The 24,574-nt window shown below is 34.8% G+C and overlaps 1 protein-coding gene across 1 annotated transcript in view; it reads left to right on the forward strand.

Moving 5' to 3' along the window:
- Window positions 1–24,574, forward strand: part of USH2A (Usher syndrome 2A (autosomal recessive, mild)) — a 394,584-nt gene that overhangs the window by 186,651 nt on the left and 183,359 nt on the right. Inside the window, 4 exon segments of the mRNA XM_009894321.1 lie at window positions 9,161–9,320; window positions 9,807–9,978; window positions 14,410–14,557; window positions 20,483–20,634. Coding sequence (XP_009892623.1) covers window positions 9,161–9,320; window positions 9,807–9,978; window positions 14,410–14,557; window positions 20,483–20,634 — 632 coding nt within the window.

Genomic DNA, 24,574 nt, shown 5'->3' on the forward strand with positions numbered 1-24,574 from the left:
ATCTTGAAATAAACTACTCTGCATTATTATTATTTATGATAGTTACTGTTATTAATAAAGTACATGTGGGATAGAGAAAAAGCCTGCAACAACCAGTGAATTTATGAGACTGGGGACAGATGGATGCTCCTTCTTTTATATCGCTGGCACTGATCGATTTGTATTTTTCCCTGATGATGGTTTATGCCATTATAACTGTTTGGTGGCTCCTTACTATTGAGTTATGGTTGCAAAGCACTTCACAAACGAGAACAACCCTCTGAACATTATATCCTAATCTGCACATCCTATAGATACGCCATAATACAGAGCAGCTGACTGCACCACCTGTGATCTGTGTACCCACAAACATGATTTATTCTGGTAATCCCAGTTTAATGCATCGCATCAGATTGTGGCAGTTATGTTATCTGATGACATTACTGACACTACATGACATAACTGGGTAGTGCAACGTGTCAAGTTGAAAAGAACTTCGGGCTTTTCAGAATTTTGTTTTTTTTGGTGTATGTGTTTTGAAAATAAATATGAAGCAAGTAAACTTTAAAAAAAAAAGGGGGGGGGGAAGAAATCCCAATAATTTTCCCTAGCCACATGTTGACCATATTAATGACTCAACAGCTGCGGCTGATTGTTCTCGTAAGTACAGGGGAGAGCAGGTAGAAGTACAATATATTTTACTATGCTGCTAATTCTGTGGCCAGATGAAAACTAGCTCAGCTTTTGTAGTCTTGCAGCAGATTTAACTTCCTATAAATTGTCTTGTTTAGGAATAGTGCTCAGAAACTGAGTCCTCCCACTATCCTTATTCCAGCACTACAGTAATGTTTTAGCAAAACCCTTTATTCTCTGACTATAATTCAGATATACAGAGCTGTACTGGTCCTGGGAAGGTGATAGTATCTATTCTACAGAAACTCTTAAATCACGTGATGCCTTGCCTGGCTGGTGGGAGTTGTTCTCTAATCATCTTGCATGCCTGGTACTATACAAAATGGTGGAACAAGTTACCCATAATGGATGTAAAATGCAAATATAGGTAAATAAAGGTCATAACCTATAAACCACTAATCTGTAACCTCAAGTTGATACCAGTTCAAACAGCCATTGTCATATTTTTCTTGTTTAGATTCCAATTTTTAGTCTGAGTGTGTGCTCTCAAGTTTCTGCTTGCTTGATGATTTTTTTTTAAATATTTTGTTGATCAAAACAATTATTTTGAGGTTAAAATGGTATTTTGGACTTTTAGTGCTTATTCAATTTTAATAAGTAAAAATATACCAGGAAAATTGTTTACTTGTTATCAAAGAAAATATATATTTTTAAATTAATTTCCTTCCTCCCATCCCTCTCTTTCTTTTCTTAGGCAGGAAAAATTAAAAAATAAAATAAAACGGTGTTGCAAAATTCTAAGTAGTTTCAGATACAGAGAGAGAAGTATTGAAATCTCACAGGACTGTTTCACAGGTTTACAAATTACAGTGTTGCTTATAAAAATAATTTTAAAAACATGATGTTGATATTTAGTGTCTCTTCCCCAGAATTTGATAAACCTGAATCTTCTTGTCAGCAGTAGGTGTTCCATGATTTTGGGTCCGGTGAGTTTTTCTGAAAGTTCCACTTTCTAAATTTATTGGATGTCCTTTTTCCCTCCTGTATTGTTGAAAGGGATTTCATGGGAACACAGGGTCCTAATTGCTTTTCTGTGTAGCACTTACTATCTTATATACCTGTATGGTGTGCCCTCTTCTTTGTTTCCGTTCCTCAAGTTGTTTTTTCAGCCTCTCTTCCTAAGAGAGTGTTTGTAAGCCTGTGCTTTTTCACTGCTGTTTGCCAGACAGACTTTATTTCTGCAGTCTGTAATATATGCTATTCTAGATCAGACTGCACTATTGATTTATATAAAATGTATGGTAATAGTTTCTATATTACTTACCATATATTCTGATATAACTTAACATCTTACTGGCTTCTCTTACCACAGCTGCACATTTCTATGCGTTCTTCAGTGGGTTGTAAAAGTGGCAGTCAGGCACTTCTCTTGACCTGATACGATTAACTCAGCACCAAATGTAAGGTGTGTCTGAATTTTGTTTCTCCCACTGAAGCAAGATCGGAATGACTTGGGAATACAGGATGTACTTCTGTTAGTGAGCCAAGGGTTTCTTGGTCATGCTAATGTGAATCCAGAGTACTTCCAGTTTTATAGCAGCAGGTATCTGAGATTCAAATTTGTAACATAGTTGCCTAGTGCAAATATATTTTCCAGTTGTGAACATAAAGCTGAAGTAATACAGAGGTAAAATGTTCAAAACACTTTTTTTTTTTTTCTTTTTCACTTTTTCAGGCTTGACATTGACTGAGAGATCATGGTTCTTATGATGTATACCAGCAGCTCCCCTCTATTTAAACTGATAGAAATACAGTGACTAGATTGGAAGTATTCATGAATGGAAATTTTCATTTAAATCTTAAAATAGGGCTGCATCAGGCCATATGTTGTGCAAAGAAATGAGAGATTGGTATGACCACAATTACTTCTCTTCATGTGCCTGGTAAAAATTAATGTGTTCTGTCCTTTTTCTGTTTTCTCCCCCTCTGACCTTCAAACTCACCTTATTTGTCCAGCTGTTCTAATTGAAATAAACTAGGGAGAAAATGCATGGTTTTAATTCTAGTAAGCAAAGATGTAACTTTGAAGTTCATTAGGTTCATTTGATGCTGAACATTTGTGCTGACCAGCTATGTGTCGTTTTGACAGCAAAAGAAGTCTAAAAAATAACTCAATGCCTCTATATTTTTCTGATGGTGGCTAATGATGATGGGCTAGGGGAACATTTTAGGGATGTTTGGGGAGGGAGTGTTCCAAGGAGCTTCACATAGGTACTGTGATTCTTCTGTGGTCGATGCCATATGATGTATTTACAGTCGCACAAGGAATCAGGTAGATTAATTGGAGGAAAAGGATTAAAAGAAAAGTTTAAATGTCCTTCTCTGACGTTTCCCTTCAACTTTTTCTAAGTAATGTGCTATGTGACACTCCACATGTTTTGAGTTTTCTTCAGCTGAGCACCTTTAGGATTTCAAGCTAGTGTGTCCTAACTGGAGGGTGAGAACAGTCTGGAGAATGTACCCACAGTAGCTATCTCAGGGACATGGATTTAAAATAAGACTGGAATGCTGGTGGTCCAACTTTTACAGGGAAAAGGAATAATATGCATATTTAATTAAAAAACCATATATCTTGCTAGGGGAAGGTTAAAGCTAATAGCTTTACCCAAAAAAAGAAACACAATAATCAGGAATGGAGGCTAATGTGGCCTTGTGAATTGGCCAGGATGAAACATAACATTTGAGGGATGAGTTTGTGCTCAGAGAAGTACACGGGTTTGGGATAATAAGTGGCAGAAAAGTTTTCCTTACAAGAGTTAAGTGTTATAAGAGCGTAACCAAGAAGCATTGTTACTAAATGTGAAAACAAATAAACTTTATAATCTTTGCTGTTAAAACATAATTACATTTGAAAGCATTTAAGTACTTTGAAGATACCACTTTTCCAAAAGTGGAACTGCAGTTCTATCAGATGCATTTAATAACGGAAATGATTAAAGTTCCTTTTGTTTCACATTTGTGCCAAAGGGTTTCTCTTCTTAAATATGACTTTTTTACTTTTTTTTACACAGTCCAACACAACTGTTGTGGTTTTGGTGCTCCCATATCATACATGGTTTCGTGCTATGCTTTTTAGTTCCTCAAAGGAGGCCTGGAAGTTGTACCTTTCCTGAACTCTTCTGAAGCATGTAAACCTCAAATGGAATGCGGATCTACTCCTTTATGAGTAATTTGGAAAACCAGCAGTATTTACGGCTAAACATGTAACTTCTTAAAATCATCAGAATTTGTTGGCCAGCTAGAAGCAAAGTTGTTTAGTCCATATGTCGTTGTGTCAAAATCTTTGCTGGTTGGAGAGCAGAGCAGCTTATGGTGTTCCTGAATATAATTATTTGTGACCCTGAGTTTACTTCTCTCTCTATATATTTCTTGCCTTGTTTTTAGTGGTTTCACAAAATTCTTTTAATTCCCACTCTGGAAAATTCTTAGTTATTAATTAACATCCAGCAGAAGTTGCTGCTATCTTGGAAGACAGCTTTTTTCTTCAATGAATGCCCTAGTTCCACATGTGAAAGGCCATTCATTGCTAGGTTATACAATTAGCTACATGCACACACTGTTTTCTTTGGCTCGACTGAGCTGCCTGATTTAGTCAAATAGTGTAATTCGCGATGTCCTGTTTTCCCTGAAATATTTTCAAGGGAGTGGTGAGTACAGCTATAGGTTTATAGGAAATCTGTGAAATAGATGCAGCGTTAGTATACCACCTTACCAGAGAAGGTTGTACATTAGTGATGGTTCTTCAAGCATCAATATAATTAAGTGATTGGTGCTTTATAAATACAGAAAGCAGGATATGCTGTGTGAAAAGTTATATATGAGTTGTTGCTTGCTTTTAGAAATGGTGGAAGGGAAAGACTGCTAATGATATCTAATGGAGCAACCTTGATAATACAATATCAGTACCTACTTTATGAATTGGATTTTTTTTTTGGTAGTGCATAAAAATCATATTGGGACCTCATTGTATTTGGTGATGCAGATTTATGATCCCAGAGAGTTTACCTTCTAATTAAATATTAAGTTACTGTGAGTTAATTTAACAAACTGTGAGAAAGAAGATGAGAGAACAGAATAAGGATGTGAGTAATGGGCTGAAGTAGTCTACAGTCTACCTACATAAACAACATGGTGATTGGAATTCTTTGGAAGTTTTTCATCTTCATACTGTCTCAGCAGGTTTTCTTTGTTGTGCTGCTAACAATCCCTTGCTACAGTGCTGCTGTATTATTTTCCTTTGAATATAGCAATGGGATAGCTATTGTCTCAATTATTTTCCTGAGAGAAACTATGTGGGGTTCCTTACGCAAGTCACATTTCAGCTGAGTGCTCACCGGGACAGGACATTGCCATTTCTGGTCCTTACAATAGCTGCATGAAACCAGGGGGAGTGGAAGAGGGGAGGAAGAAGGGTATGTGACTTTCTTGTTGTAAACCTGAATACAGAATGCTGCATGTTACAGAAAAATTAAAGCATTTTAGACATTACTACAGGGTTATTTTTGAACTGTGATGCACACTGGTATCTTGATGGTAAAGTCCATGTTTTGAGTCAAGTTCTTAAATCTCTATTTTCATGGTTGTGTTTTTTTTCACTCTACTAAGTTTTTTCTTCTCTATCTTAGTAACATCTCTCAAATTCCATCCTAAAAGTAGCACTATAGTGCTGCATATTATCTTTCAATGACTACCCATTAAATCTGATCAAAGCAAAGTGAGTGTTCTTATTGACCATGCAAACAGGGTCATTCTTTATTCTTTCTGTCTCATGCATTGATTGTGCGATCAGGATTTATGCTGGTGGCTATTAGAAACTGGTTAGAAACCATGTTAGATTTACCATGATAGTTAAGATAGTTGCCTTGGTTAGTGTGGGAAGTTCCGCATATACCACATTTATAAAAAATGTAATGGTATGCAAATGTTGATTTAAATGATAGCCACTATAGTTAGCAATTCTCTTGCTGATGTATGAGTTAGAAAATAATTTAGTTTGTATTGCCTCTGAGGTCAAAGAGATGAAAAGACAGGTTGATCCTTTCCCTCCTCCCCCCGCCTTTTTTTGCGGGGGAAAGTAAGTAATGGTTTTAAAACAGTTATGTGGGGTTTATTTTAGTTTTCTTCTTTTGTTCTGTTTTTGACATGAAAAATGCAGAATTGTTTTTCTGGCTACCTGCTACCTTAATGGAATGATTTCAGAGAATTCTGTACCCCAAGAAAGTCTCTTTTTTTCTCTGCCCTTTGGTGCTCTTTGCACTTCTGAATCCAGAAACAAGTACAAGACCAAATCCTGAATTTAGGTTTTTCTAGTAAATCTCTATAATTTTTAAGTTTAGCTTTGTTTTGGTAAGAAATAAATGATTTAAGAGATTAGTTATTAGAAAATTGCAATAAGAAACATTTGATATTACTTTAAAGTAACACAGGGGACTGGAATTGTGGGACACACAGGAATATAACCTGATCAAGCAAATGTGTAAGAAAAAAATATCAGTTTTTTTGCTGTGAGTTTAAAAGAAAATAATTGTCTGCTTATTGGGTTCATTTTGTAAAATGAGATCAATGAAATTCTTCCAGCAACAGCATGAAATCAATTGTAAAATAACATATAATTCATGCCTTATATTGTAAATTATAGTTTGTTTGACATTAATCGCTGAGTTTTCCATGCACTGGGATGCGTTTTCTTGTAATGCATATCTGGATAATGCTTGTGGATCCATTTCTAATGTGTTTCAGAGCGATCTGTTTTTCATGTCCACAATTGCCTACATTTGATCTTATGCAAATCATGCAATCAAGCAAATGGAAAACAAAGCGTTGTTGCTAGAGGACCTTGACAAACAGTAGCTTTGTAGTTTTAAGAACCTCCTCCCGCCTCATTCAGATTCATGTTTGTGTCTGTAGTTGTTTGAATCCATCGATCCATTATGAAACACTTTGAACTTTAAATAGGAAAATATCTGCCAAATTGGATTGTGGCAAATAATTGCATCAATTATGATGCAATATGGTTTTTATTGTTCAGTTTGTCATTTTCTAGTTCTATGCTTTTAGAAATACTACCTACGCTATATTTCTGCACTCATCCAAACCTTCATGGAGTCTATGGAGACATTCTCTTTGACTGCAAAGCTCATGCTTTGAGTGACATTCATAAATCTCTAATTTCAGTATTTTCTTCTTCTGCTCCTGCTAACTTTTCTTTTTAGCCATTATGCCACCAAAATCTTTCAGATTTCATTGAAACTTTCTATTTGGTATTTATTAGTCAAAATATATTGGCATTATTAAATCAAGATGAGGAATAAAGTTTTCCTTTGATCCTAGTGACATGTTGCTTTTTCCTATATTTTATCTTTCTACTCTTTCTTTTTTAACCTCTGCTCTCCTTCCCTCCCTGCTCAGTATGCTTATCAGTTGATCCGAAAGGATCTTCCTGCTCATATGTCCTATGTTCCCTTCCTTGTTATTCCTGTTCTTTTAAACTTTGCCTGTTTCCCTGTCTTGTCCTTTTGCTTTTTTCATTCCAGGCACTGAGACACACATAGTAACTTATAGTCACTTGTTTTTTTCACGAAGGGAAACAAAACATTCTTCCATCTTCCATTCTCTTCATCTTTGAGGAAGGTCCTCCCTCTTCAAATTTAACTAGGTATTTCCAGAAAGTCTTATGCATGCAAGTGGTCTCATCAGCTACAGTGTGCATCAAATCAGGGTTTCAGTACAAATGACATTAAAAAAAAAAAAAGGCAGCTCTTTGAGGAATTTTCCTTAAAGGAGGGAAAAATACACCTCCCCAACCCCCATCTCAAATCTGTGTACAAGGAAAATAGTGATCCACCATGGACAAATGGTTCCACTTCTCCCAGACTTCCATCTCCAGCTGTACTTTTTGTGGCTTCTCTGATGGCAGCTCCAAGGGACAAGGGATCCAGGAAGGTGTACACTAATGAGGGCAAGTGGTGCAGTATGTGGAGTTTACTTTCTCTGCTTGCTGAGCCAGCTTGAGCACCTGCTCTGGAGTGTGTTTTCCCCCTCTCACCCACATAAGCACTGCTTAACCCTGGTAGAATCAGCCCCATTATGTTGATTAAACATGTCACTGTGTTACAGGCATTCACTTGATGATTATTTTTTTTTTTTTTTAGTTACGGCTTTTTTTTTTTAACTCACACTTTGCCATGTCCTCTATAGAACAATACCACTGAGCGATACTACATTTTCAATAAAAATGCATGAGTTCATTCTCTCCTCACACAGAGTAGAGTAAATCAGAAGGAATTCCATCGCAGCAGGGACTGGAGACATTATATAAAGGGAAAACTAATGAGAAAAAAGTTGGGTCTGCAACATTTCTGCTTTAGAGATGTCTTTGTCATCCAGTTGCAATTGCCATTGCAATTTTTAAATTTTTGCTCACAAATTTTTTTGTACAAAATGATAGCTTGATGCTATTTGGTTCTGAAAACACTAGCGTTTGTTACGTCTTGCAAAAACCCAGAACTTTCCTGGCATACTAAAAACGTGTATCTATAACATATGCATTTTACTTGTATACCTTATACTGTTGCCAAAACCTCAATTGTAAATTCCTTCTTAACGGATTTGCTCATTAAAATCTGTGATTTGTATTTCAATAAAAAAATGAAAAAAGATTAGAAAATTATGTCTGCATTAATTTCCTACTATAATTTTTCTGACAAACATTCCTCTATTAGTGTAGCAAAGAATATATGAACCTAAAGATCTTTTAGAATATTTATTCAGCAAAGATGCTACATTTTATTCACCATTTTCTGCAGTAATTGAAACTCAAGATAGCTTCATAATAAATAACCATTTAACAGTTGTTTTGCTATAGCATTAGACAGGTTGTCTTTACTGAAATGTATTTTACAAATGTTTAACGTTCGTGCAGCTGAAGACAAACAGGCAAAGAGAGAACAAACCAGTGTGAGTGGTGGCAACAATGAGCTTCCTTTGTGTTCGTGCTTATAGTGAAACCTGCACGGAGTGAATTGTTGTATGTATTGATGCTTAACATTCGTGTATCACACAGCACATTTAAAAAAAAATATAAGCTGGCTGTGTTAATGAACCTGTACTTGTTTTTCCATTAATTTGATTTGATTTAATCATCTTAAAGGTGTTCATTTGCCACTGTAGCAAATTGATATAGTACGTAGGACCTAAGAGGCTAACATCTTTGTTTTGTTTGGGTGGTGTACATTCTAGTGTAAATGTACTGTACAATGGGGTCATCTCAACCAAAGCGTGCTTTGTAGACCTATTAGTAGTCAAAATTTGCAGTTATTTGCTATTAAACAACTAGCACATATTCACTCCTCTGGGACAAATCCAAAACACTTAAGAGATACGTGTTCCTCTTCCTCTAGATTTTCTGAATTCACTGTCCTCTTAAACTTACAGAAAACCAAGGTAAAATTAATATAAAAAGTAAATTCATATTCCTTTTTTGCCCTAGATTTAGCAGTTTTCACGCCACACCAGTTTCTGCTCACTGCATGCACGCTTGCTGGCTGTACAAACAGTTCCCAGGTCACCTTGTTTACAGCACAGCTGCCACCATCTCATGTAGATGCCCCGGTCCTGACGGTTTTGGATTCTAGAACGATATATGTACAGTAAGTAAGGATTTCTTCTTTCCTGACAACACAATAGTGCATCAGTTTATTCAAGAATTCCAGTGAGTTCAATCAGGGGAAGGGTTTGTGACATAAAATTAAATTTATTATGATTAAATGCATAGAAGTGATTAGTTTAGTGGTTCTGTGAACCTTCTGATTATCACTTGCCAACTTAATTTCCATTTTGTCTTTACGCAATCAGTATAACCTACATATGGGCATAGCCTCTGCAAACTTCAGTGCAGGAAATGTTCTGGTGATATGCCCATTTTGTAGCCCCTGCTTTGTGTGTTACTGTAATCATTTATCTATTGAGTACAAATACTGTATTAGAGGTATGCCTTAGATTTATTTTTATGGTTGCACAACTATGTTTTCAAATTCTTAAAATAAACCCCACAAAGTCCCCTACACAAAGCCTTACATTTTTCAGTGCAATCTGAATCTTTGCTGGTCTTAATCATATTTTGCTTTTACTTGCAGATGGAAAGAACCAGTAGAAGTAAATGGAATCCTAGATCGCTATATAATTTATATTGCCAACAATGAGCAGAATTTTACAAAGTGGGATGTAATCTATAACAGCACGGAACTTTTTCTGGATTTTACTATTCAGCAGCTTTTCCCGGGTACTGAATACCTCATAAAACTAGCTGTAAGTTTTAAAAATGAGTAGTAGAGGTGTAAAATGGTGAAAATGATTCTGATTTTGTTAATATCTTAAATACTTAATGGTTCATGTGTCCACTTTGTTTAACCTCTTCTTTCTGAAACTAAGGCGGATGAGCTATCCTGAACAACAGTAGATGTTTTGTTTCAAAACAGGCCCTCAAAAATATGTGTGTAATTTAAATGCAGATTTTCTTCAAGGATAAGTTGGGTGATAACTAATAGAGAATTTCATATACCAAAGACTTGAAACAATTTCTTCTGCCCCCAACTTAAGAGAAAATGTTGAATGTATTTGAAAATGTTAGCCTTTCATATTTTGTACAATGATAATTTGCTCTTTCTTCATAAAATCTGAAGGAAATAGTAGAGGAAGAGTTCAGTGTAAAATAGCAGTTTGTTTATTCAAAACATTTAAAAAGACCTTGGTGTTTTCATTGCATTTCTTTATCATTGGTTTTATTTTGTGATGAAATAGGACAGCTTCAGCTCACTAACAAACCTGAAAATATGTGCATAAAAGCATGGGATTGTCCCTTGTTTTAAGCACACTGCTCATTTTATAACAATACCTATATAAGGATATTTGCTTTGATAAATGCCATAGAAAAATATTCTGCGCTTGATTATGAATAAATTTACATTTATGTAGACTGGGTATGCATTCATTTTTTTTTTTTTAACATGCTCTTGAATGTTCTAAATATTATACCACAAAAAAATAAACTACCTTCAGGTAATGATAAGGATCTGACTTGAACTTGAAAAAGCAAGGATATTCAGTCTAATTAAAGCTTAGATTCATGCTGAAATTAATTCATTTGTGCCTAGACATTTCAGCATAGTAAATTGTATAGCATATAAAATAGCACCATGTCCAAAACTAAGGTAGTACTTCAATGGTCATTTTATGCCTTTATAAGCAAGTGGGACTATCAAAAGAATTTGTGCTGTCCTTCACTGTGCCACAGCTCTTCACTGCTCCTGCCCAGCTCCTATGCATGGGCGCACAAGGAGAGAGAATCCGAGGAGAATTAACAGCCAGGATCTGGAGAGCAACTGGGACTGCTTCTTTTGGTGGTTCTGCCTTGGGATATGGTTAAAACAAAGAAGTGTTTTGTGGACTTTGTTTTTACTTCATTAATGTGTACAGATTTTCTAGAAGTTACTGAATACATTTTTAGGAACCTTTAATCTTTATATTTTATTTCTTCTGTCTTTTTTTTTTCTTTGTTGTTGTTGGTTGGTTGGGTTTTTTTTATATTTGCTTTGCATCAGTGGTAACCAGACAGTAAGAGAAAGATAATTTCTTCTGTTTATGAAGATAACCAGATTCACTTGGGTAAAGTGCAATGGTCTGTGGTAGGCAGGTTAGAAGATCTAAAGTCCTTACAGCTTTGAAAATAGCAAGTCTAAAAGCGCATGAAATGCCCAATATCTTTGAGGTGATAGCTTTCTTAAAACATTTGGATCCATTGTATTTAGAACTTGTCAGACTAGTTTGAGAAGAATGTAATATTGGAGATTTACAAGTTACGAAGCTTAAAGGTGGCCAAATGTTATATTTGATGAAAAAAAAAACCCAAACAAAAACCCCAAATCAAACCTACCTGGAAAGAAATTGAAATATTTAGTGTTTCACATATAGTATGATCTGAATTTCAATAAAACTCTTAAAGTAAAAACAATCGCATGCCTTCAGCATTGTGAACTTAATTAAATGCTTCCTGTTTTTTTGGTTAGAATGGAATATTTCTGTCAGCTAGAATCTTTTTCTTTTCCTTGTTTCACAGGTAATATTAATTTTGTTTTGTATCCATGCAAAAGCTGTTTTTGGTTTATGTGGGAAATTGGAATTTGAGTTATTAAAAGTTGCAGCTTTGAACACAGGAATCAGGATCCTCATCAGTAGGACTTTCAGCACCTCACAGGCTGTTGGCTTTAACTTTTGTATGACAAGGTTAATATAAGTACATTAAATAAAATTAACAAAATATTTGTCTTTGGATGCTGTTAACGATTTTCACAACTGATTACCGCCATTTAATGTTTAGCAATTGTATTCATAAATGAGTGCAACGGCTTTTATAAGCAAATCTAATTCTTCTTTCCATAAGTCAGCTAAGAAGTCTTAACATCGTGTCTCCATGGATTAGTGCAAAGAAACTTGCTTTTGCTCTGTTCATGGTCTGAACTTGGATAAGTGTGAGCCAGGCCAATCTGAAAACAAATGAAAAGCTGAAGGCTGCATTTAGTAGCTGGGGTGGCACACCTGTTTGTATGACTGGAGTACTTTAGTGATTTGGCTGCTAAGCTAATATCCCCTCGTGGCTGAGTTGTGTGGGTAAGCAGCTCAGGTGCCAGTTGGAGGATCGCTGTATGGTGTCTTTTTATGTGGTTTGTGTCTGTCCCTTGGCTCTCTAGACACTTTGGTATTCTTGCAAATTTTGCCTCAAATCTGTATCTCAGTGAAGTTCAGAATGGCACAGTGGGACTCGATGCTGGGTGTAGGATTTCATGGATTTGAGCATCACTGGATGTGATTGCCAGAGTCCCAGCAATATTCAGTCCATTTGGATGCACTAATCTAAAATCCCGCTATTTAAAATGGCGATGAACTTTGTTTTACTGATTTTCATCAGAAAATTCATACCCCAGCAAGTTTCAGAGATACAAAAAAATGAGCTTCATGAAATTCAAGAAATGAATGAATGGGAAGGCTGCTGTTACTGAGCCCTTGAATGAAAAAGCCCTCCACTGCTGAGGAAGACTTCATGGAACTTGTTTAGTAAGACAGTAAGGAAGGTACAAGGAAGAGATCTTCCAGAACTGGTCTTTTTGGCTTCCTCATGAAGCCAGTAGAAGCAAAATCACTTGAAGAATAGTCTGCCTTTGCTAGAAGGATGATATTCTCAAATATTTTCCTTATCAAAATGCTAACAGTTATCTGAGCATCCATCTAAACTGACTTTTTTTTTTTTTTTTTTAGAAAAAAACCCAAAACACTATTGTGTTTAAAGGAAATGCCATTTTTGGATGCTCCCAAAACTGGGGTTGCGGTTTCATCTCCATTTGATAGCCCAGACTGAACACAGGGAGTCATTTCGTAGTTGTGTTGGTAGTGTAATTTCCAGTGAAATCAAAACAATCTTGGTGTATAAAATAGACTCATTTACAAACAGTTCTTATTTTTACCCATGAGGCTAGTATACGCTTTTGGTGCAGGGTAGGAAATATGTTGACTGCTCTCTGATTTGAAACACACTGGGAAATTGAAGCTAATCCTTTCAAATAAAATATACTAGATCGAAAGAAACATTTTATTCCTGGAGAAGTTGACAGCAAGATTATTTTTTCTGTGTGTGCTGATGATCCAGAGCGGGCTACTTGTCCACTTCAGCACTCCTAAAAACACAGGTCATCCCATAAGTTTTAATTAGGAGTATGTCTGAATTGGAATTTTTGTTGAATTCAGGTTTTGATTTATTTTATTGCTAAACAATAAAATGAAAATTAAACAATAAACTAAACCAAAAATCTTTAAACACAGTAGAGAGTTTACATATTCTTCTATGTATTTTTTTAACTTCTCTAGGAAATTCTGTCTCTTGTCATTGATCTTAGTGTAAGTAATTGGAAAGCCAGCACACGTACACCATAGCTCTGTAGTCTTATGTTTGTGCATGTAAAACTTTAAAAGCCTTTTATATGTGGTGATATGCACATTTTCTTGCACATTCTATTGTTTCATAATCAAGCAAAAAGTAAAAATCCTGTAATCAATCTTTTCTTTTCTGGTAACTGAAATACAAATGATTTGACTTTGTTATCCATAAACATGTAATAATAACTGTTACATGTTGATTTATAATAGGGTGTTTTTTCACTATTTTAATTACATCTGCACAGCACTGTGTGTGCTGTCATGAAAAGCAGGACTGTCTGAATGGCATTTTTTTCTCAATGACTATTCATCAAGATAAATTTTTAAGTATGTTGCAAGTTGGTCAGTATATTCTGTGTCTGGAACTTGTGAGAGCTTTTCAGTCAATTCCAGAAGAGTTTTGAAATGTAAATGATACGTATTGTGCTGTCATTTTCTTTAACTGTGGCTGCAAAAGCAGTGGAAATCTAATTGTGGTTATGACTCACAGTCAAATGCAAAATGCTGCAAGTCAAACATTAGTATAATGTTTTAGCTATATATATATACATCTAAAACCTAAGTATCGTGCGTAGCACATTTTGTTATTTAAGAAAAGAGCTAAACAAATCTATGCTAAGAAAAGTTTATTCTGTGAAAAGCACAGAATTACTAGGTTTAGGTATGTAAAAATTATAAAACTTTACAAAAAATCATTACTAAAACTATTGATATTACATTGAAATATGTTTATTTTTTTGTTCATGTTTTAAGGCTTGCACTGGAGGTGGATGTTCAATAAGCGAAGCTAGCACAGCTCTAACAGATGAGAGTACACCAGAAGGTGTTCCTGCTCCGAAAGCCCAGTCATATTCATCTGACTCCTTTAACATCTCATGGACTAAGCCTGAGTATCCGAATGGTAAGTGAACTCTTTTAGCCTCAAGTTAAAAAGATGATTAGTAAAGGTAAATTAATATTCTAAATGGCAGCTTATATGTGGTGCTTAATTTTTAATGATCATTTTAGCACATAAAATACCTGAGATAGTATCATTGTCTGCAGCTAGGAGATTGTGCTTTTCAGCCTATCGTATCGTTTCAATGGCTCAAAAGTGCTCCCTTTTGATAGTTCTTGTGTACTGCATCTCATTGTTTAATGTTTTCCAGGACAACTGAGCTGAGGAATAGGCATTCTTGGAGAATATTAGTCTAGGATGTTCATTTCACCCTCCTGTAAAACATTCATTTCCTTTACATTAATTGATACGTAGTAATCATTAGATTTGCGTTCTATGTAGTCATCTTGAAGGTATACGTTTCCATTGCTGTGGAAGTTAAATAATAGACTTTCTTTTGTTTAGAAATGTTTTCCATTGTGAAATATCCATGTGTAAAACTTTTGGACAAATTTTACATTTCTAATATCATATGGCCTTGGAATTCACCTTGCTTTTATTATCATGTATGTAACAGTTTAAATCACAGCAGAGGAAGCTATGCAGAAATCACTGAATTTAAAGCAACAAAAATATTTTTCTTCATTGGCTTGTCATATCGATATATATAAATTATTTCTCACAGTGGTTTCACATGAATTTCATTTTTCCCCGCTTTCAATTACGGTAGAGCACATCCTACTTGTACAACTTTACTACAAGGCACTTTAAATGATTTCCTCAAAATTGGTGATTGTAAAGCTACATATATGTAATATTCTGTAAGGTCTTACATTACTTTTAGAAATAAATAAGAGTATGTCATCCGCTGTTAAATAATGTATTTTATATTTAATGGTTCTTTGTATGAGAGTCAGATTGGAAGTTTTTGCCTCCTTAGAAACTCTTTAACCCTGTTTCTAAAATACCGTTAGCATATGTGGCAAAGGCTTAGAGGAAGGCGAGGAGGAAGAAAAAAGGGGAGGGATAAAGGAAGGAAGACAGGAAGGTCATCTTTGTATCTTAGTAGCTAAAGTCTGAATAATTTTCAATTAAATGGGCATTTTTTACATGTAATAGTTCATGTCAGGACGTGATCCTGTTATCCTTGCATTGTGGGAAAAATCCAAATAGTTGAGAGAGTGGTTTAACTAATCAAATAAATATAAATATACACACATATATATGCATATGAGCAGCACAGGATAAAGGCCTATAGTTTGATAAATAAATTTCTACAAGTTTCCTTTAAAACAACTAAAAGGTGGGATTACACTGGACATTTCAACAGCCTCAATGACAACACTTCACCCGTATATTGGGGTTTTGAACAATGCATTTCGGTAATTACCAAATTTGCCTACTCCTCAGTAGTCCGGAACACACCCTGTGTTGGCCTCCTGAGTGTATTTCTCCCCTTTAAAAATATTCTTTGGTATTTTCACATCTTCTCACTATTTGAAGCCCACAGAGTATTTTTTCCCTTGGGACTGTTTTTATTTTTTTGGTGATATGTGGATACCATGCATGTTGCTGTTAGAAGGTTTTCCTTAGTGTCAGAACTGATGGAAGGGATTCAGCAAAGTCAGCTGCAGCTGTTCTGCTTTGCAGGGAAAGGCTGCTACTTTTCACCTATAAGCTCTTGCTGAGCAGTTAAGAGTTGGAAGAATTGCTCTCTCATGAGCATTTGGCAGCCAGAAGGGCATTAGGGGACCAGGGACTTGATTTTTTCACCATAGCACGCTCACACTTGCGCAACAGTCAAGAAGGGATATGCAAATTTTCTCTCATTTTTCTTTTTTCTTCTCCCCCACTTTTTTGGGAGTTTAAAAAACAGCATACAACTAATAACATATTTTCCCATTCTCCTGTTTTTTTCTTTCCAATTTTCTATTTCCACCCCTTTCTATGTTTCATAAAATAACTTTTCGCTTAGCAACTGCTTAATCAGGAGAGCTTGCATTGTTCAGTGACTTGGTTTTGTTCATTCTCAGCATATCTTTTGGGCTGCCTAGTGGCCACGTCATTTATAATTGCTCTTTGTGTCAGTATTTTAAAACTGTGTAGGAGGCTGCAAAATATCATAGCTGAGAAGACTGAAATATGAGAAAGACCAGCAGAAGAAACTTTCCCTTAAATTTTCTTACTTCACCATTTTACTGGTGTACTGTCATAGTCAGAAGTTAAGGTAGCTTCTTTTTTTCCTTTTTTTTTTTTTTTTTTTTTCAAAAGAATATAAAGATGGCAAATAGGATTGAAAGCTACTTGACTTCTTCGTAAAGATGGCGCAGTTGTGGGGTTCAAGCTTTGAAATAAGGGACCATCTAAAGGTCAAAGGCTAATATTATCCAAACATGGATATCAAATTTCCGCATTCCATTTTTGGTGAATTTAAGGCCAATTTACATTATTTTGTAAAAAAAAAAAAAAAAATCATTAAAAAAAAAAGGAAACAATATACCTAGTACTTTGTTGAAATGTCATTTAGTGCCAGGTGGAGAAAAAAGACATTTGGAAGATGATATGCTGAATATATTTGCAATATGCAGATTTTCTTTTGTCTTATTTTCTTATCAATATTTTATTATTGATGTTTGATCGAACATGGCCCAGAGGCATGTCATTTTACAGCAGAACCCTCCTCTATTTCTATCACATATGTAGATAGTGTAATATAAGCAATATTGACCATTCGGTTGAGGGTAAGATACGGAGATGCTCATGAAATGTCATGCAGCATCAGATTTCTTCTTTCAGCCCTCACTATTCTAGTGGCCTCAATAAGGAAGAATCACATCTTCTTCAGAACATATCTATAATGGTCTTGCTATATAGTTTGAGGTCTGCTCTTTTAAAATCCATTCACATAAAAAAGTGACCTTATCTCTTTTCACCATTGAAAATTTTCCATAGATGGTCACTTCTCAGAAGCTTCACTTTACTTGTGTACAGGTCATAGATAAAATCAAGTCTTGATCTGAACTTTATCTTACAAGGCTATATGGAATTTGTATGGGAAACTGTAGGTATAGTAAAAACTAATTTATAAAATTATTCAGTGAACTAATCCAGTACTTGTTCCTGCAAATCCTTGTGCTTGTGCTTGTTTTTGTAGTCAGTGAAACCAATGTAGGTAAAAGTATGTTTCCTTAAGATTTGACCTCTAGATTGTACCCTAAGAGTAAAATGCTTGTAGCACTTTAGATTCAAAACCTCTTTTCATCTTTAACATCTCGAACATCGTTGACAGATTATATGGCCATACCCAGGGAGGGGAGAGGAGGAAGAAAAAGGGAAGAGTGTGTAGCTTGCTTCAGTTTCAGCTTCATTTGCATTGTTGGGTTTCTTTTATAAGTGAAACATAATTATACTGTGGTCAATAGAGATTTTATCTTCAGTGAAACAAAGATTTAGTCTAGCTACCTAGACTTAAACGTTATGAAGAAACTGCATCTTTTCATGGTGAGCATGTGGTACTCATGGAGCCTTGTAAATCACAAAAATGTGCTATACTTTTCAATATTTAATGGTGATAAACTTCAGGAATACCTAGCAAGTGTTGAGAAGTAGGTAAACTTTGGGTCAACTTTGAACTTTTTCTCAGAATGCTTTGGAAACGTACTGGTGAAATAGAGAGGCTCAGTTATTTATCCCTGCTGAAAAAGAATTATTGCATAATTTAGAAAAATGGCTTCATATATAAAAGTCAGACTACTAGCGCTCTTGTTCTGAAATATACTTTTTTTCTTTCTTTTCATTCTGTAATTTTCTTCGTCAGAGTCATATAAGGCAAAAGCAGAAGTAAAATCAAGAGATAATGGATCAACTTATTAGAGATGATAAGTTCTCTGACAGTACTGGGAGAACTAACTAAAGCTCACAGTGTTGACCAGCAAGCTGTTTCTCAGAGTGTAGATGCTGCATAGTGCTGCGGTTGCAGTGTTTGAAGTGTTGCCTTCAAAATAATGGTCCGGTTAATTAATACTGAGTTACAGTGGGGATCCAAGAGGCACATATGACACCCACATTAATATCAAATGATTTCATTGTGATTCATGCTGATACCATAAATATCAAAGGAATTAACATGATTTGTCCATTATTTTAAAGGGTTAGTGCTACTGGTATAGGTACTTAAAAGACTTCAGTGTTGTTTTTTTTTTTCCCCTGAAAAACATGTTCTTAATGGCAGTGTTCACATTTAGGGATGCCCTTATCAGTCTGTATTTAAATATTTTTCCCCTGAGATAAATAAAATATTTTATAGATATATATATTATTCATTTAATGTAGGGCAAATATCAACCGTTAATGCCCTTGCTTTACAAGCAACTAGACATGGAACCCCAAGGGATTTTTGCCTTAGGAAGCTTGTCAAATGTGGTAGGATTGATAGTGTGAGATATACCAGGACTTCCTCCCACACATGCGTTTCTGCTGTCTGACTTGAGTTTAGCCTCTCGCTTTTCTAGAAGAGAAAAGAATTGAGGAGTCTGTGAAACACTTCACCATACTCAGCTCTGCATTGTTTTAACATATAAATCTTTTGAAGTATAACTCTTCAAAGCTCAACTGAAACAGTTGTGTATACACTTCTATTTACAAAGCAATTCTCAATTCAGTAGAGGGAGGAAAAGCTTTTCTCTATTTAAAACATAATCTTCCTCAATGGAGTTTCAAACAATTCAGTTTTAAGGGAAGGAAAGATGAACTGAGATATATTTTTATAATATGAAGATGTTTTCTATAGTGGGAAGATTAGAAAGTATCCTCTGAACCAGACTCACTTCTAACGAATCCTCCTATAACTTTGTATTTATGGGCCTTAATATTTCACACTTAAACGGCTTTTAAAAAAGGAGAATATTCAGAAGTGAGAAAGATGGAGGAATATCCCTGAGAAAAAGGATTCCTTTCTAAGCTCAACTTCCAAAGTCTAAGAAAATCCGTAAAATTCAGTCTTTACTTCATTAAATTCAAAACACTGTGTATGTATAGTCTGTACAGGGTTCATGCTATCCTACCATGCACCTTTGGAAGAACAGAGATTTAGATTTCCTTACAAATGAGATAAGGAATCATCTGAATTTGTTGAGTTAGTATTAGCCAGTTGCATGAGGAGGACCATTCTCTCATCTATCTAAAAGTCTTGCTAATGTTTGTTTTGAGTTTGCAAATACGTTTACTTTCTTTAGCTTGCATAGGTAAGGAATCGTTTACTTCCAGACTTTTTCTACAGCATACTGAGAAGGAAACAGCAATCCATACTATTTTGTAGTTTTGTTTAGAAAAGTGGGTAAAACTGTTTTCCAAAAAAACCCCCACCCAAATTAATGAATTCTCTACTTTGTGAGCAAAATGCAGAAAATCTGAGCTAATTATCAACAAGACAGAGTATCAATAAGGTGTTTTGTATGACAGAATTATTTGTTACGATTTATTGTAATTATAGCACTGGCCTGAGTTGTCCTTCAACGTTTCAATTACCTTGTACATCACTATTTTTTTTTTGGTAAGTCTAATGCTGTTAAGATGTGAAACGGCTTTGTTTGTCTTTCCAGTTTTTGTTTCAACAGCCATATGCAGAGTAGGCCGTGAAACAGAATTGCCTCAGTTTTCAGGATCCAAGGCGATGTTAGCTGCTATGTAGAAACAAGTTTGTTAAGGGGTAATCTTTAGAACAGCGTAACTGCTTTCAAAGATGCAATCCGCTTGCAAGGTTTTCAACAGTTAAAGATGGGAGAATGTGTTTCTTCTGTGTTGCATACACAGTCCTGCTAAACACTTACCTGCTTAACTGTAAACCGTTTGAAATGCTGATACTACCACACTAATGTCTGTAGCATTAGTTTTCTTCTAAACCCTGTAGCTCTTTAGATATTAAGTGAATTCTATCGTATTGTTTTATAGGTATTATTACTAGCTATGGACTGTATATGGATGGTGTTCTGATGCAAAATTCATCACAGCTAAGTTGTTATGCTTATGGACTTGCTCCTTGGAGTCTGCATTCCTTCAGAGTCCAGGCATGTACTGCAAAAGGTTGTGCTTTGGGTCCGTTGGTGAGTACCTTAATTTGCATTCTGGGTACGTAATAAATGTCAGATGGCAGTGAATATCAGAGTAAATGGTGATGATTCACTCTGGTCAGTACTAACCCATCTGGCAAAATGTGACATTTAAAAAAAATCCTGTTTAAGAGCTGCTAAAGATTTGATAGGTCATTGTTAGGCACCGTTCCAAAGTAGAACATAGGTGCAGTGAAAAAAGGCAAAATTTGAGGCTGAAACACACATTATTGAAATTAAATAGAGTTAATATGTTTGAAAGGTGCAGATGTGCTTAGCCAGATTTATAAGGCCGCATATAAAGAAAGAGTTACTGTTCCAGTAATGAGCAAATTTCTAGCTGCCTGACTGAAAGGACTGAAGTTAACTTGAGAATTGCAGAAGCCAGAAGTGGCGACAGGAGTAAAGAAAATGTGATTTGTAAATATCTTTTGAATGCAAGTATATGATCAAAATATTATGCTGGACATATTTTAACAGTCTTGTACAACGTTACATTTTTTCAGTATTTGAGAATACAAGAATATTAAATTTGGCATGTGAAAAACAAGGCTTCTGAGGCTTTTCTATTTTGCTAAAGATCTTTAGACATATAGCTGAACTGATAAATCCAGTATGATTTCATAGTACCGTAGCTGAAAAATAACTAGAATAGTATCTGCTATACTGGATTTTGTTTTCAAGCATAACTGAGAAAGAGATCTGTGCTAATTCTCAGATTTATTTTTTTGTTTAATTCAATTTTATGTGTGCACTTTTAATTTTGCTAAATAGAAAAGGAAGAAAAAGGAAAAAAAAGAAGATTTGGGAGTTTTTCATGGTGTTCTGTTTTTTTTTCCATCACAATTTATAATATCACTATATGGTGCTCCAGAAAGAACTTCCAGGTTTAATTTTTATGATATAATTCGTTAGTCACATTTCCAGTATTCTTTTCAAGACTGCTTTCTTTCAAATGCTGGTAACATTGTCTGTCTGTAGAAGACTAGACTTTATAACCATTAAACATTTTATAGCTTGCTCTACTTTGAAGGATATTTACTCTTAAAAGCTTGAATGGCTTTTTGCCAGGTTTTCTTGTACATTTTTTACAACTTAACATATACCCCAAAAGCAACCATTGTTTTAAAGTATTCGATGTGCAATAACCTAATCCATTGTGCTAGTAGTGATGTTAAAGACGTTACCAGACTTTGCATACCATACAGATGAAATATGTATGTTTTCAGTACTTCTGTCCTATCAAATAGGCATCAAAAGGACAGAACAGAATGGCGGTATTTAGGGTTGTAAAAAATATTTTTAGTAGCCTTTTTTTTCACATCTTCACTGAACTGCAGACTCATAACTTGAGTTTTTAAGCAATTCGAAGTAGGGGTCGCTGTAGCTGATACTGATCTGCATCCCCTGATCAGTACGCAAACTGTTTTCCAAAGCCAGTGATCCATCTCTAATCACAGGAATTGAAGTACAACATCTTTATTTAGGCTCACCTAAGTGCTGCCAGGAAGTTAAAGCATTGCATCTTCATTTGATTTTTTGAAAGATTTTTGTATCAACTACAGAATAAATCCAACACCTAAAAAGGAAAAAAAAAAAACAAACAAAACAAAGCCCAAATGTTTTGCCTCTGCTCTAAATAGTATGAGAAACATGTCCCAGCAGTAAACTGATATGCTTCCAGCTATTTTTGCTGCTGATCTTGTGCTTAATGTGCCCTAATCGATGAATGAATGCTATGTGACTGTCCTAAATATGGGATTTCTTCAGCTTGTTTCTGAAGGTGGCTCTGTAGATCTTAATCAGTTATGAGAGCATTAGCAGTTACTGTATTTCAGTAACTTTTTTATTTGGGTTAGGTAGTTTTTGTTTAACTTTTTTTTCAGTGACTGATTTATTTTCAAATGAGATGCAAATTGGTAACATGTAAATTAATAAATGCTAAATTTTAATCTTTCTAGTAAAGCCAAGATATTGCTTTTGTGTCTGTTCTAATTTGCTTTTGTTGCTTAAAAAGGAATAAAAATATGGATTATCAAGAAATAGTGTAACCTTTAATAGGTTCTTTAGAGGAATTCAGGAGATCTGAAATTCTGCTGATTTTGAAATGTGTTAGCTCTTGTAAATACCTTGTGAATAAATGGAAATGGTCAACACTAAATATTGGTCATCTCAACCCACTGCTATTAAACTTAAATTTCAGGGGTTTAGCTTATATGTTTGCAAGTACTATTTTTTTTTTTTTTTTAAACTTAGAGGAATGACAATGTTTTCCCAATATTATTATTATTATTATTCCTATCCTATCATTTAGTGTTACTTATATGATAGCAGAGTTGTTTGATTAAGTTATTAATAAACACATCTGAAAATATTACAGAATTGTGTATAAAGCCATGTTTAGAAAAAGAAATATGAAACAGGTTTTCTGTGCCATATGTTTATAGACAGAATGTGTATTTTTAAGAAAAATATTATTTTCAAAATACACTGCAGCAGTGTAGCTGTAGAGGATAGTACATGTACTGATTCTAAAGAGTGTTTCAATATTTTTTATACTGTTTTTTAAAGTATTTTTATACTCATAAAGAAAAGGCTAGACACAATACAGCTGTTGCAGCTGTTGCGGATGTGGTACAGCTTGCTACAAATTCATACAGTTTTAAGAATATTTTAGTCCTCTTCAGTAGAAAGAGTAGTTTGCAGTCATTTCTCCATGTTTCTGATGTGGTGAGATTGGAGTACCTGCATTTAGCAGTACAACTTTACAGGAAATTATTTTAGTTTAGAAAGCACAGTTTAGTCAAATTCTTCCATAAGGAAGTTTTTGACTGAAATATCCAAATAATCAGTGTGGCACTGATCCAATAAATCCGTGAAGCATTTGTTTATCTTTAAGCATGTACTTTATCCTGTTGACTTTACTGCAACTACTCACCCAGGTTAAATATAATAGAGTGTATGACTATAGAAACACATGCAGAGGTATTGATGCACATCTAAGATAGAGCCTGGCACTTGTAGACAATAAGCTTTCCAAATTTTACATGCTAAAAAGTAAACCATTCATGTTTCAAGGACAGAGAAAGTATGTTTGGTTATTTTGATGACAGAGCAGGTGTGGCAGATTAAAAATAGCATTTATTAGCACTCCCATGAACTTGCAGCTGAGAGGCACTTAGAAAGGTGTGAAACCATCTTATACCTTAGAAAACACCGAATAAATAATGTATGAGAAACAAACTTGTTGCCATAAATAACGCAATAGCAAATTATTTTGTTCCATAACACTGTTTACAAGTTGTGACATTTCTATTTCTATAGAAATATTCTATTTCTATAGAAATCTAGACATTTCTAGATTTCTATAATATTGAATGAGTATTTATTTATATAAAAAATATTTCATATTCATTATGTTATCTAGCTCTTTTATCATATTTTGTTTTCTCTTAAAGGTCTACCTTTTGTTGCAACTTAAATTTCTTCGGTGAAATTAGAAGTTAATTCAGGGAGCAACCAATATTCTGCAAAGGATATTTTTTTTCTATCAAATATCTGTAGCAATTTACTATAGCATTTCAATGCATGTTCCTTACAGTTGTCTTTTAAAATGCAGAAAGTAAAAAAACCTGTGGTATTCTATTCCTGCTTCTTCCCCTAGCGCTAAGCTGAGATCATTCATCCACATGAGGTACAATGGTGTTTTCAAGAAATGAATCTTTCATTCTTTTCCAGTATTTATTTCCTGTTCATTACAGGGGTCTTCGTATAAAGTATGTTAGTTGCTGGACAGCTTCAAACAAATGTAGATGAAAGGAAAGTAAAATGCTTAAAATTTAGGACACCTGCAGAGTTAGCTGCTTTTTTTTCTAAAGAAATAACTTTTCTTAAAATTTTGCATTTCTCATTCCTTCTCTGATTGTAAGCTATG

Source organism: Charadrius vociferus, unplaced genomic scaffold, assembly GCF_000708025.1.
Source record: "Charadrius vociferus isolate BGI_N301 unplaced genomic scaffold, ASM70802v2 scaffold261, whole genome shotgun sequence".
NCBI lineage: Eukaryota > Metazoa > Chordata > Aves > Charadriiformes > Charadriidae > Charadrius > Charadrius vociferus.